Source organism: Spermophilus citellus, assembly GCF_964194105.1.
Source record: "Spermophilus citellus genome assembly, chromosome: 4".
NCBI lineage: Eukaryota > Metazoa > Chordata > Mammalia > Rodentia > Sciuridae > Spermophilus > Spermophilus citellus.
In genome coordinates, this window is record NC_138185.1 from 195724833 (window position 1) to 195740489 (window position 15657).

At 40.0% G+C, this 15657-nt stretch overlaps 1 protein-coding gene across 1 annotated transcript in view; it reads right to left on the reverse strand.

Annotated features, from left to right (window-relative positions):
- Window positions 1-4612: 4612 nt before the first annotated feature.
- Window positions 4613-15657, reverse strand: part of MED6 (mediator complex subunit 6) — a 133416-nt gene continuing 122371 nt past the window's right edge. Inside the window, exon 7 of the mRNA XM_081292239.1 lies at window positions 4613-4747. Within this exon, the coding sequence (XP_081148365.1) occupies window positions 4628-4747 (120 nt within the window). The 3' untranslated portion in view covers window positions 4613-4627. The remainder of the gene's footprint in view (window positions 4748-15657) is intronic.

The following is a 15657-nucleotide window of genomic DNA, read 5'->3' on the forward strand; positions in this document are numbered from 1 at the left end:
CCCCGTCACTCTAGTTCAGCATAAACCACTCCTAGCAAACAGCCCACCAAAGACAAACAAAGAATTCAGAAGCATATATAAGCCCAGTCCCCAGTTCTCTGTTCCTATTGTGGCTAATGCAGACTATCTCCTGCCAATAAACTCTTTTAATTGCTTTCTTTGTCTTGGTGAATTCGTCTCATTCCCCAACCTGCCCCCCGGCCCCCCCCACACACACTGGCCTTCATAAAAGGGTTCCAGGACATCTATATGTACATTTGATTTCTTCTTCTTTTGAAAATAAGATTAAGTATTCTTTAAGCAATAGTAGGTGGATTTAATAGTAGAGGAGGTGTTTTGTGATTTTTGTTTTAAAGGGAGTTAGTACGATTTTTCTCTTTGTATTTTGATATATATATAGGTTGGGTGAATCAAAGCGTGCTTCCAATATGGTGTTAGGTTTAATTTTTACATAGTTTGTTTTGTGATTAATGGGCTATTCTAAAATTACTTATTGTTAGTTGTCATGATTTTCTTACTAGCCTATGACAAGTATGGATATCCCATTCTTTTCTTGGAAAAAAATTATGTTTATTAAGAAAAGGGGGGGGGATGGAAAGAGGTTTATTTCATTTTCCTTGCTAATAAACTGTAACCTTCAATTTCTAACCATGTAACGTTTTTCAGGTAGTCTTAATGTCAATTACTATTTTCTTTCTTTACTGTTAAAGAATAAAGAATAAACTCAATTAAATCATAAATAAATATAATTGAATAAACTCAATTAAAATACATAAAATCACTTCTCAAAAAATGCTGATGAATGTTATATAGGTGATGAGTTTATTGTTATTCAATGAATTCTGACATTGTGGAAGTGAAGCAGGAGCTAGATTACCTACGTGAAGATAGAAATAGGGACCTCAGAGAATGGGAGTCCCACAACCCCAGACTAAAGCCTTAGGCTAACGCTAGTTTTGTTGTGTTGTGTTGTGTTTGTTTTTAGCTGCCTGAGTGGAAATCTCCACTCACACTTGGGTAACCATACATTCCTGGAGTTATTACTCCAGGAAGGTAAGGCTACAATGGTAATGATATTTCCTTGACTACCCTAACATTAGTCAACCTCAAAGAGTTGTTGTTGTTGTTTTTTTTTAAAAGAGAGAGTGAAAGAGGAGAGAGAGGAGAGAGAGGAGAGAGAGGAGAGAGAGGAGAGAGAGGAGAGAGAGGAGAGAGAGGAGAGAGAGAGAGAGTTTTTTTTTTTAATATTCTCGGTGGACACAACATCTTTGTTGGTATGTGGTGCTGAGGATCGAACCCGGGCCGCACGCATGCCAGGCGAGCGCGCTACTGCTTGAGCCACATCCCCAGCCCTCAAAGAGTTGTTTTTAACTCAAGCAGTTCCTTTGTTCTAAGGAACAAGTACAGGACAAACTCAGGTAAGCAAAGACATTAAACCATCCCATTATAGGAATAAGAAATTTAAATTGTATACTTTCAATTGAGTCAAAAAGAGAACAAATAAGAGAAGAGTTTCCAATGAAAGGTTAGTTCCTCATTAATGGAGTATAAGAACCCCTAGACAACAGACAATGGTTGGCACCTCTTTCTTGGGTCTCCTCCATGTTTGGGAGCTCTGCTTTCTTTCTGTTGCTCTAATAAATCCTGTTACTTATCTCTCCCCCCACCCCACCCTCCCTTTTGGGTCTGTGGATTTCAATCTTCAAATTCACCAGACAATGCTTGCTTTGGCAGCACATATGGGAACAATTTAGAGAAGATTAGCATGGCCCCTGCACAAGGATGGCATGCAAATTCATGAAGCATTCCATATTTTTGAAGTGGATCCCTATCTCTCACCTTGCATAAAAATCATCTTTAAGTGGATCAAAGACCTAGGTGGCCCAAAGAGGATCAAAGAAAATGGAGGCCCAACATTCCAACGCATTAGCACAGGAACTGACTTCCTTTGTTTTTTTGTTTTGTTTTGATATTTTTTAGTTGTAGATGGGCAGAATACCTTTATTTACTTTTATGTGGTGCTAAGGATTGAACTCAGTGCCTCACACCTGCAAGACAAGTGCTCTATCACTGAGCCTAGAACTGACTTCTTTAACAGGACTACTAAAGCACAATAAATAAAATTTTTTAAAAAATCAATAAATGGGATGGCATCGAACTATAAAGCTCCTTCACAGCAAAAGAAATAATCAGGAGCATGGAGAGAGAGCTTACAGAATGAGAGAAAATCCTTGCCACCTTCACCTCAGATATGGCATTAATTTCCAGTTTGTACAAAGAACTCAAAAAGCTTAACACCAAAACAAACAAACAAAAAACACAACAACAACAACAAAAAAAACCTCTCATACACACACAAACATACATACACACACACACACACACACACACACACACACACACACACACAAACACCCTAATCAATAAATAGGCAAAGAATCTGAACAGATTCTTCTCAAAAGAAGAAAGATACATGATCAACAAATATATGAAAAAAAATGTTCAACATCTCTAGCAAATACAGAAACACAAATTAAAACTGTACTGAGATTCCATCTCACTCCAGTCAGAATGGCAGTTATCAAGAATATAAGTAATAATAAAGGGATGGGTTTGTGCTCAGTGGTAGAGTGCTCACCTAGCATAGCATGCACGAGGCACTGGGTTCATTCCTTAGCACCACATAAATGTAAAATATATTGTGTCCACCTAAAACTTAAGAATAAATATTAAAAAAGAATACAAGTAATAATAAATATTGGTAAGGATGTGGGGAAAAGGGAACACTCACATTGTTGGAGCTGCAAATTGGTGCAGCCACTCTAGAAAGCAGTTGGAGATTCCTCAGAAAACTTGGAATGGAACCACCATTTGACCCAGTTATCCCACTCCTCTGTCTATACCCAAAGGACTTAAAATCAGCATATTACAGGGATGCAGCCACATCAATGTTTATAGCAGCACAATTCATAATAACTAAGCTATGGAACCAACCTAGATGCCTTTCAGCAGATGAATGGATAAAGAAAATGTGGTATACATACACAATGGACTATTACTCAGACATAAAGAAGAATGACTTTATGATGTTTACCCTTAAACTGATGGATCTGGAGACTATTATGCTACGTGAAATAAGTCAATCTAAAAAAAAAAAGGTCAAATGTTTTTATTGATAAGTGAAAACTAAACCGTAATAAAACACAAGAGGGAAAGGAGAAGTTCAGTAGATTAGACAATGGGGAAAAAAAGGAGGGGAGTGGGATAGAAATAGGAAGTACAGTAGAATATATTTTACATAATTTTCCTATGTGAACATATGAAAATACCTAAGTGAATCCCACCATCTTGCCCACCCACAATAACAAGTTCTAATTAGAATAAGATATACTCCATGCTTGTATGATTTTATCAAAGTGGATTCTACTGTCATGTATAACTAAGAAGAACCAATTAAAAAAAACAAATTCAGGGCTGGGGATGTGGCTCAAGTGGTAGTGCGCTCGCCTGGCATGCGTGCGGCCCGGGTTCGATCCTCAGCACCACATACAAACAAAGATGTTGTGTCCGCCAAAAACTAAAAAATAAATATTAAAAAATTATAAAAAAAAAAACAAATTCAGGAGACAAAGAACCCACCCATTCACACTTTGTGTAATCAAAGGACACACATGTGTCGCGACTATGTTAATGGCATAGTTCCCTGGGGACACTGTTGTCATACATCCTCATTTCCCACAGAGAACATCACTTTACCCTTGTATTTCATCAATCACCCCAACTCCATTCAATTTCTACAAACTCCAATTCTCCCCCATCAAAATTTCTGTAAAGAGGAGTGTACACTTGTCTTGCTATTATTTAAAGATTCTCTTTCAATCACAAATGATCCCTTGATTCTTTTCTGTTTGATAAAATCATTAATTATCCTAAAATTACACCAAACTCATTTATTCTTCCCCTATTTATTGCTTCACTATGTAACTAGACTAATAGCCCAGGTATATACTATCTTTCCCAAATACCCCCCCCCCCCCGCCCCCCCAGAGGCCCTAGGGTATTCAGCTCATTGAGCACAGCCTCCCCTGATGAGCACAGCATTGTTATGTAATAGCCTGGCCTCCCCTTTCAGAGGGTTCCAAGCCTGGGCCCTCTCTCTGATCTCCATAAGACCAGCTTATTATGAAATCTGGTGTTTCAAGAATAGTCTTGCCTGCCTCCCACTTGATTGCATTCTTTTTTTAATTTTTATTTTATTTTTGTCCCAGTATCCCTCATTCAAGGGGCCTGATCCCTCAGACAGGTATTCTCTGGCTGCCTGTGCTCTGGGTACTCCTCTCCCCTGTCTTCTGCTAGGAGGAAGCACCTAGTGTAAGGAACCCACTAGGATGCTGCTTCACTTCCTCTGAGGGTGTGATTCCCTGGAAGGTGCCTTACAGAATGGGTAGAAGTGAGATGCCAAAACCATCTCTCCTGCAGCATTTGCTTCTGGGGCTAAAGACATGATCTATATGAAGCTCAAAAATAACTTGCCACCCCGACATTTTCCTGTTATGACCAATGATGACTGTTACTACCACAGCTACCTAGAAAGGGCTCCTGAAGCAACAGCCACCCTGGACACCTGCTACGGAGGTCCGTGTGGCATGCTGGAGGCAGATGACTTTGCTTTTGAAATCAAACCATGAGAGGCTTCTTCCAAATTTGAGCATGTGGTTTCTCTGCTTGTGTCAGAAGACAGAAGAAGCTGAAAGGTATGATATTAAAGGGGAAAAGACAGGTCAAGCATTTGAAGAAGTAAAACTTGCTAAAAATCCCAGAACAAGCACAGTTCATTTGTGGCAAATATAAAACACTTCAAGCTATATCACACAGTTTCTAACTCGCTGCACATAATAACAAATATCACACATATAATATAGAGTGTAGTGAGTATAAACTACAAAATATATTCTATTTGCTATGTAATTTGTGTGGATGCTTACATACATCTTCTGTGCTTATTGGATTAAAAAAGTATGCAGATATAGAGTTCAATATCTATAACTGATTTTGTTTTGTGAAAATATAAAGGATGTCTTAGATAAGATTCTTCCTGACACTTTACTTCTTCTTAGAAGGCATGAAATCTTAGGGTCCTCACTTTGTTTTTTGGAGTATGCAGCCCGAAACTAACAAGTATCATTAGCTTTTAATCAAGGTATCACTTGTTTCTGGCTGAAATCTTTCAACACATGCTACAGATGTCATTGGATTCAGACATGACAAAATTCCTTGTTCTTATTTTGAACAGGCAACTATTTCATGAATCTTGTTGTCTGTTCTTTGGTTTATGCTGAGCAACTGTTCCTTTGACAAACTGCACAATCAGCTTTATTCTTGGGATCCTTGCTTGTGCCAAATATTCCATACAATAGTATTCATTTGTAGCTCCTTATTGTAGAGACAAGATCATAAATCAGAAAAAAAGAATGACTACAGCTTCTTAAAAGAATATACTAATTGTGAGGGTCATGAGACCAGTTGTGCTCTCACCCTTGGCACTGTTATGTGACACAGAAGGCTGCTGCATGGACCAAAATTATGTCTTCCCTATAGTGATTTGCAGAGACACAGTTTGTATTTGTGATCTTCCAGAATATTGTGATGGGAAAATGCACTGTTGCCCACATGCCTTTATATCTAGGAACTCGAGGTTCAGCCTTAGATATATGTGTGAAAAGAAACTACAGTGATCATGAAGTGCATGTCAAGCCTTTCTTTACTAGAGAATAAAAGATGTTAGTCCAGCATTCTATCAAAATTCAATTTAATGGGAAGTCGATTTGGAAACTATGAGGCAATGTTGGACATGAGAGGATGAGAAACCTTTAAAGTGTGACAATGATCATCTTTTTTGCCCAATGCTGCATTGCGGCACTGTCACACATATTCCTAGAGAAGGGGAACACTACATTTTTTTTTCATATTACAGTGCAAGGCAATAAAGAAGAAAAATTCTTTTGATATGATGCACACTTTGGGCATAACTGGTCTGGCATCTCACCTCTTACTCCACCCATTCTGGGGGACACCTTTCTAGGGTTTATGATTTCAGAGGAAGAGAAATGCTATCCTGGCGGGGCATGGGAACAGCAGGCAGGGGACAGGAGTTCCCAGAGGATTGGGCCCAGACAGGCCCCATGAGCAAAGGAGTAGACGATATAACATTTGGCCCAGGAAAAACTATATATTACAGAATTGTATTTATTAGGAAGATATGGGGTTTTACTGTGATGTGAATTGATGCAAATGGGGTATGTAACAAGAAATAAAATTGCAACTGTCTTTGTGGTCATAGACTAACATTTTGTGACAGAGAGTGGTACAGAGTGTAGCCCTTCAACCAACAGATAACACAATATTTGATTCAAAATAGTCCATGGTTTAAAATCTTTAGTAGGTTTACTATTTACAGTATTTCTCCATTTAGCTGTTTCTGTTTTCACTTTCTTTTGTTGCCCTTATGGATATAAATATAGTTAAACCATTATAGAAAAGAATTCAGGAAAATGCTGATAAACTAAAACATCAGGGAAAAGAAAAACAATAAAAACTTCCAAAATGAATGAAACTTGGAGGACCTCAGAAAAAAAATCTTTTAACCCAGAAAAATTATGTCTTTTAAACGCTAATGGAAGACCACTCATCAGAGGAATTACAATTGACACATCCTAGGGGAAATATTATCACTCACTTTCGTAAACACACAAACCTTTAGCCATTCTGAGGTTGCCATTTTGAAATAAAATGTCTTGGCGATTAAAATGGGATTCATGGTATTTCCAAAAATTTATTGGTATATGATAATTGTACAGAAGGGTGTTTCATTGTGGCATGTTCATATAAGCCCAGACATAATTGGATTGATTTCATTCCCAGTACCTTCCCCCACCCCCCTTTGCCCTCCCCCATTCCTTTCTCTATCATACTGGTCTCCCTTCTGTTTTCCTTAGATCCTTTTATCTTTTTTCCCTCTAGCATCTACATTTGAGAGAAAACATATAACCCTACTTTCTGAGTCTGGCTTATTTCACCGGGAATCCCAGCAATTGTGGCCAGTGTGCGCACACCTGTGCCCTCAGGGCTAACAGTATCTATCTAGCCTGCCTTTCTTTGGTGTGCCAGAGATGGCTCTGAAAGTTTGGCCATGAATCCCAGGGACTGCTGCAAGTGTGTGTGGAGGCAAGCCCATGCACATGCCTGTCACCCCAGGGTTCCTAGTACTTAACTAGCCCTGCCCTTCTCCTGTGAAGCATTTGTCCTTTTCCCTTTGTCCTTCCCATCTCACCCTTCCATATCTGCATGTATTCCTCTTGATCTGAATTATATTCCTCAAGAGTCTGTTGTTTCCGTTTTTATTTTCTCTTTGTCAAGCTATCTTCAAAATGGTGAAATTCAAGTTGAGACTTAGGAATGGCTATGGCCAGTTGACTTATTTTATGTTTCTGAACAGTATCTAATATTGGCTTTAGACCTGAAGTACAGTTGGAGATGGAGGTCCTCACTAGAGGCATAAGTTTTAACCTTATTGCTTAAAAGTTGGTTTATAGTTGGTTTCTAAAGTATGAGACAGATTCATCATGCCCTTGTCAACAAGATTGGATTTTCTCCCAGATAACATAATGGCAAAAACTTCAGGGATGCTATGGTTTGATTATATATTATCCCTTCCAAAACACATATTGAATTTCAATCCACATTGTGAGGTTTTTATGAGGGAAGAAACTTTTGAGAAGGTAGAAACTTAATCTATGATGTTCACAGTTGGGGCATTTTAAAGGAAATTAGGATTAGATAAGGACATCAAAAGTGCCCATGAGGGGCTGGGATTGTGGCTTAGCAGTAGAAAGCTTGCCTAGCTCATTCGAGGTGCTGGGTTCCATCCTCAGCACCACATAAAGGTAAATAAATAAGATAAAGGTATTGTGTCCAATTACAACTAAAAAATATTTTTTAAAAAAGTGTCCATGAGTGAATACTAGTGGCTTTACAAGAGGGAGAGACCACATCTCTTGCAAGCAACATTGAAATGTCAAGTCCTTCCTAAGATGTTCATTTTTATCTCTGTTAACCTGCTAGTTTCTGCTTCTGTAATCATGCTTGCTCAGCAGCTGTGGCAGGAATCAGAGCTGCTTTGGAGATGGGGGAAAAATAAAGCTACTTCCATGAGAAAGTTTTGAAACCTGAAACAAAGGGCTGGATTCAGCTTTTGGAGAAGACCCCACTGAGCCAGCACCAGTGCTTGAATAAACCTTGCTCTGCTACATCTCCAAGTGCCCCGGGTCTTTTTCCAGCACTATAATTTTCCGTAACATTTTCGTGTATGATCTAGGAAACCAATGACTGTTGTGGGGGAACTGGAGAAAGCTGTGGCTGCAGACCTGGTGACAGATGGATAGGTGCCACCTGGCCACTTGCCAGATCCTGACTCTCACTTAAGCTGTGCTGGTCCCAGCTCCCACTGCTTCCTGGGTCAGACTCAGAAGGACAGGACACCAAACTGGTGAGTCCCTCAGAGGAATCTGCCCAAGTCAGGTCCTGCCCCATGTGGAAGGGGAAACTGATCACTTCCCAGTGACCAGAGTGTCACTCAGTATAGGGTCGGCTTTCTCAGGAGGTCGTCAATTCTATTTTGTATGTGTGTTGGGGGTGGGGGCTGGAATGACAAGATGCCGAGGGCCATTGCCAAGTAGGAATGACGCATCAAAATTTCCTTGCCAGCGTACCCCATGTTAAATGGACTTGCCTTGGAAATCCGCTGTGAACTTGCATGTGTGTTTGAGAAAGGTGACCCTGCTCAAGGACCAGGGTGGATCCAGGTTTAAGGTGTATCCTGCAGGTTTGAGGAAGTATCCCGCTCCTTGGGTTTAAGGCGTTCCCGGTTTAAGACAAGTTTAGGGCGTTCCCGGTTTAAGACAATATGGGTTTTAGGGAAGTTCCAGGTTTAAGATTATTGCTGCTGGATATAGGGCGTTCCTGCTGCCTGAGTTCCCGTTGAGTTCTCCTGGAATTGAGAAAGTATTCTGGGACGTGAATTGTGCCGCAGAACTTGGATTTCCCCAGAACGTGTGTGTAGAGGCCGGTGTGAGTTTGGGAATAAAGAATTGCTGTTTGAATCTACAAAGCTGTGAGTGGCTCGTGATTCTGTGCCCAGCCAAGACTGCAGCAACAAGAGTCCATGCTCCACCATCTTCGGACTAGAGAATCTGAGTGAGTCCTAACCTGCAGTTCTGGGGTGACCTCATAAGGTTTAAGGGGATCAAGAGTCCCTTCCTGCAGGGTTGGTCCAGGCAGGTCAATGGCAATGACCTGCCATTGATGCGAAATCTCTGCAAAGAGAGTGGACAGGTGGACAAAGGTGTGCATTCCTTCCTTGTTGTGCAGCACCATCTCTGGGTGGGAACTTTCACATAATGGGCAGCTTAGCTTCAAAACCTCTAGTCTAGAGAAAAAGTATGCTGGTAGAGGAAAAGACAACAAAATCCCCCCAGACATTCCTCTGGACCTTATGTTGAAATATTTTAAAAAGTCCTAGGATGAAAGAGAAAAAGAACCCAAAAGATGATAAAAATACTGTTGATTTATTTAAAGCCTTCAGTATTCTGATTCAAAGTTTAGGCCTCCTAAAGGCCCAAACTCCCTGACTTCTGCCTTCAGGAATGATGCAAACAATGAAGGGGAAAGAAAATCTGAGCCAGCTGCAGAGCCTCCCATTCCTCCACCTGCTCTGTATCCTTCACCATTCAAGCTAAGGAAGGAATTGGAGCAAAAGATATTCAAATTTTATTTTGGGTGGAAGAACAAGGACTGATTTGAAGGACAACCTAACATCTCGGGAGTAATTACAGTCATGTCACTTTTTCTTCAAAACCTGTCTTGTTGGGCTGGGGTGGTGGTTCAGTGGTAGAGCGCATGCCTAGCATGTGTGAGGCCCTGGGTTCGATCCTCAGTGCCACGTAAAAAGAAATAAATAAAGGCAGTGTCTAACTACAACTAAAAAATAAATATATTTTTTAAAAAATCTGTCTTGTTTTAAGCTCATGGTTTCTGTGATAAATTCACATTTGGTTCTGCTCACCCAGAATAATATGTTTTGTTCCAATTAGTCTTGTTTTGTCCAACTGAAGTTTTTAGTCCTATGTTTTTCCTGCTTTGTTCAGAGGTTATTCAAGGAAAAGCTATGAAGTCTTTGTTTCCTGATAGTTTTTATATATTTGTGTACATCTATGTATTATATGGTGTGTGTGTGTGTGTGTGTGTGTGTGTGATGTACCTGGTATCAAAATTGGCTTATAGAAAAATGAGCACTCCTAAGTTTAATAAATTTGTTTAACAAATTTAAACAAAGACTTTTTAGTCCACATGACTTAAACATTTAAGAAAAAGTTTAAATTGGTTAAACAGATAAGAATAAAAATGTCTTGAAAATTACCCACACGTTTTTCCAGGTGGTGAATCAATAGAGTGTTTGGTTTCTATAAAATGTTTAGAAATGTAATATCCATTTTTTCTAGGATTTTTCTTTATCAGGAGCAGATGGATTATACTGTTAGCTACATGGGTCTGATATGTTCATTTTTTTATGGGTAGCCTACAGTTAACAATTAAAATGAAGTAAATTAGACTAAAAATAAACAGACTGTTTTCCTAAATGTGTTTGTTAGAGGAGACATTTAGTTAATTTACCAAGTTAAAATACTAAATATCAGGTTGGGATTGTGGCTCAGTGGTAGAGTATTCGCCTCGCATGTGCGAGGCCCTGGGTTTGATCCTCAGCACCACATAAAAATAAATAAATAACAAAGATATTGTGTCCAATTTCAGCTAAAAAATAAATATTAAAATAAAATACTGATTTTATTTTAGGCGAGGGAACATGGCCGCCGATGAGGAAGCAGTGACTCTAATGTCTCCACATTAACGAGATCAAAAAGACCCTTTGGAACAGCGGCAGTCTTCACACTGAGGAACTCCTAGCAAAATTCCATGAAGAGGGGTCCTGCCGGGATCTGGTAGGTCTATTAGAAGTGTCGGTTTGTGGCCGCTGGGACTCGGGGCCCGGGGACTGTGGTACTTGCCGGCCGTCGCCTCCCCGGCCCCGGGCGCTGCTGGAGCGCGAGCCAGAAAAACACGGACCAGGACGCAGCATGGCTGGCTAGAAGCCGGGAACGCTGGGGGCGGAGAGAGCGACCAGGGCAGCGCTGGCTGTGGAGGCCGTGTAGGAGAGAGGCGTGGGAGCTCGAGGCAGAGACACACCGGAGAGAGCGAGAGCGAGCCAGCACCCCGCCATCATCCCGAAATAGCCAGAAGAGGAAGATGGCAGGCGGGAAGTGAGTAAGCCTCTCCGTGTTCCGCGCCCCGCACCGCCGCGTCTGAAAAGCTGAGACTGACAGCTGCGACTCAGCATTAAGCCATCCAGCCGAGGCGGCTGGTCAGCCCTTCTCATCCTGCGGAGGTGGATGCCTGCCGGGCCTTCGTGGGTAGTGGCCGCAGGGTCCAGGCGGGGCTTGGGAGACAGTGGGGACCCGCCCGTGGCGGAGGACACCACTGTGGCAGAGGGCTGGAGTCGCAGGGCTGCAGCGCAGGAGATAACTTCATTGAAGCCTGCTGCTACAGGTGTGTGGACACCTGGCTTTCCCTCTCCACGCATCGGGGAAAACTTAAGAGCCCCTCCCAGCTCTCCCGTGAGTGCTACAGCCAGCCGGAGGGAGTCAGAGGGGGTGCGGGACTGCCGCTCCCGCCAGGGCTGACTGCTGAGGTCTCTTGCACCAGCTACGGGGGCGTGGCTACCGGAGGGCAAGTAAAATTCGCTGAGGATTCTCAGCACCAAGCTCTACAAAATGAGGGTCTGAGGGAATGGCAATCTGGAGGAGTGAGCCCAGTCGTTCATGAAAACAGGGCTCCCGGGAGCAGCAGACCTGGCCTGTAGCCAGTACTGTGGTGAGAGGGGCCTGGCTAGAGGAAAAGTGGAAGGGATTGGACACAAGAGGAGGCCCTAGGCACTCAGGTTTGGAGACTCGCCCAGTCTGGGAGGAGCTGCTGCACAGTGATTGGTTCCCGCGTACTGACGGGAAAGACTTGACCTGGTGGGCACAGCGCCACCTAGTGGAAGAGAAGTTAATCAAACTCTAAGACGGCATTTATTAGGTTTTTTTTTTTTTTTTCCTTGATTGGGGTTTTTCTTTCATCTTCATTTTTCTATTTTGTTTTTTTTCCTTTCTCTTTCTTTCTTCTTTCTCTTCTAATCTTAATTTTAATTTTTAAAAAATTATTATTAACATATTTTTTTAAATTTTTGTTCTTTTTTAGTTCCTATTTCTTTCTTCTTTTGTCTGTTCATTTTTCTTATCCCCCGTCCTTGAATTCTACCTGCCTACTCTCATTCTCCTTAGTGACTTCTTCCCTTCCCTTCTAATACCTTTCCTCCCTAGCATCAAATAAATTTATAGGAATAAACAGTAACTCAGCAGTCAATCAGAACAAGAAGCAACATGAGCAGCTTCAAGAAACAAGGAAGAAAAGGAGTACAAACAATGCAGGATAGCCTAAATATTCAGGAGGACCTAGAGTCATCAGAAAAATGGTCATATAAAGACCTCAAGGAACACCTTAGACAGATGGAATGGAACATCAAAGAGGATACAAGACAGCAAATTCAAGCAGTGAAAGAACACATTGAGAATGAGTTACATAAACACCTAAAAGAAGAAGTTAAGCATCTTTATCAGGAGATAGAGATTATAAAGAATAATCAAACAATAATTCTAGAAATGAAGGAAACGATAAACCAGATTAAAAACTCAATTGAGAGTATCACTAACAGAGTGGAACAAGTAGAAACCAGAATGTCAGATAATGAAGACAAAATATACCATCTTGAAAAGAGTCTAGCCAACTCAGAAAGGCTGGTAAAAAATCACGAGAAAAACATCCAAGAGATTTGGGATAACATGAAGAAACCAAACTTACGAGTCATCGGGATAGAAGAAGGTTCAGAGATTCACACCAAGGGAATGAGAAACCTGCTGAATGAAATAATTACAGAAAACTTTCCAGAAATAAAAAAGGAAACAGATATACAAATTGAAGATGCATACAGGACACCGAGCACACAAAATCACAGTAGACCAATGCCAAGACACATTGTTATGAAGATATCCAATATACAGAACAAAGAGAAAATATTAAAAGCTATAAGAGAAAGGAGACAGATTACATTTAGGGGTAAACCAATACGGTTAACAACAGACTTTTCATCACAGACACTGAAAACAAGAAGGTCATGGAACAATGTATTTCAAACACTGAAAGACAATGGATGCCAACCAAGAATTCTGTATCCAGCAAAATTAAGCTTCAGGTATGACAACGAAATAAAGATCTTTCATGATAAACAAAAGTTAAAAGAATTTGCAGCCAGAAAACCTGCATTGCAAAGCATTTTGAGCAAAACACTACACGAGGAAGAAATGAAAAACAATAACCAAAACCATCAGTGGGAAGTGCCTCAGTAAAGACAGAGGGCGAGGGGAAAGATAATCACGGAGAAACAAAAAAAAAAAATAAGGATAAACAATCAAACATGGATGGAATTTCAAACCATATATCAATAGTAACTCTGAATGTTAATGGCCTAAACTCTCCAATAAAGCGACATAGGCTGGTATCATGAATTAAAAAAACAAATCCAACAATATGCTGCCTCCAGGAGACACATCTGATTGGAAAAGACATACACAGGCTGAAGGTGAAAGGATGGGAAAAAATATACCACGCACACAGTTCTCGTAAGCAAGCAGGAGTGGCCATCCTCATATCGAATAAAATCGACTTCAAGACTAAGTTAATCAAAAGGGATAAACAAGGGCATTATATACTGTTAAAAGGAACCATTCACCAACAAGACATAACAATTATCAATATTTATGCACCAAACAATGGTGCTGCGACATTCATAAAACAAATTCTCCTCAAGTTCAAGAATCAAATAGACCACAACACAATAATTATGGGTGACTTCAACACACCTCTCTCACCATTGGACAGATCCTCCAAACAAAAATTGAATAAAGAAACTATAGAACTCAATATCACAATCAACAACCTAGACTTAACTGACATATATAGAATATATCAACCATCATCAAATGGATATACTTTTTTCTCAGCAGCACATGGATCCTTCTCAAAAATAGACCATATATTATGCCATAGGGCAACCCTCAGTAAATATAAAGGGGTGGAGATAATACCATGCATTTTATCTGATCATAATGGAATGAAATTGGAAATCAATGATAAAAGAAGGAAGGAAAAATCCTACATCACATGGAAAATGAACAATATGTTACTGAATGATCAATGGGTTACAGAAGACATAAAGGAGGAAATTAAAAAATTCTTAGAGATAAATGAAAATACAGACACAACATATCGGAATCTATGGGACACAATGAAAGCAGTTTTAAGAGGAAAATTCATCGCCTGGTGGTCATTCCTCAAAAAAAGAAAAAACCAACAAATAAATGAGCTCACACTTCATCTCAAAGCCCTAGAAAAGGAAGAGCAAAACAACAGCAAATGTAGCAGAAGGCTAGAAATAATTAAAATTAGAGCGGAAATCAATGAAATTGAAACAAAAGAAACTATTGAAAAAATTAACAAAACTAAAAGTTGGTTTTTCGAAAAACTAAATAAGATCGACAGACCTTTAGCCATGCTAACAAAGAGAAGAAGAGAGAGAACTCAAATTACTAACATACGACATAAAAAAGGCAATATCACAACAGATGCTACAGAAATACAGAAGACAATAATAAATTATTTTGAAAACCTATATTCCAACAAAATAGAAGATAGTGAAGACATCGATAAATTTCTTAAGTCATATGATTTTCCCAGACTGAGTCAGGAGGATACACACAATTTGAACAGACCAATATCAATGGATGAAATTGAAGAAGCCATCAAAAGACTACCAACCAAGAAAAGCCCAGGACCGGATGGGTATACAGCGGAGTTTTACAAAACCTTTAAAGAAGAATTAAAACCAATACTTTTCAAGTTATTTCAGGAAATAGAAAAAGAGGGAGCTCTTCCAAATTCATTCTATGAGGCCAACATCACCCTGATTCCGAAACCAGACAAAGACACCTCAAAGAAAGAAAACTACAGACCAATATCTCTAATGAACCTAGATGCAAAAATCCTCAATAAAATTCTGGCTAATCGAATACAAAAACACATCAAAAAAATCGTGCACCATGATCAAGTAGGATTCATCCCTGGGATGCAAGGATGGTTCAACATACGGAAATCAATAAATGTTATTCACCACATCAATAGACTTAAAGATAAGAACCATATGATCATCTCGATAGATGCAGAGAAAGCATTTGACAAAGTACAGCATCCCTTTATGTTCAAAACATTAGAAAAATTAGGGATAACAGGAACTTACCTTGACATTGTAAAAGCTATCTATGCTAAGCCGCAGGCTAGCATCATTCTGAATGGACAAAATTTGAAGGCATTCCCTCTAAAATCCGGAACAAGACAGGGATGCCCTCTATCTCCACTTCTATTCAATATAGTTCTCGAAACACTGGCCAGAGC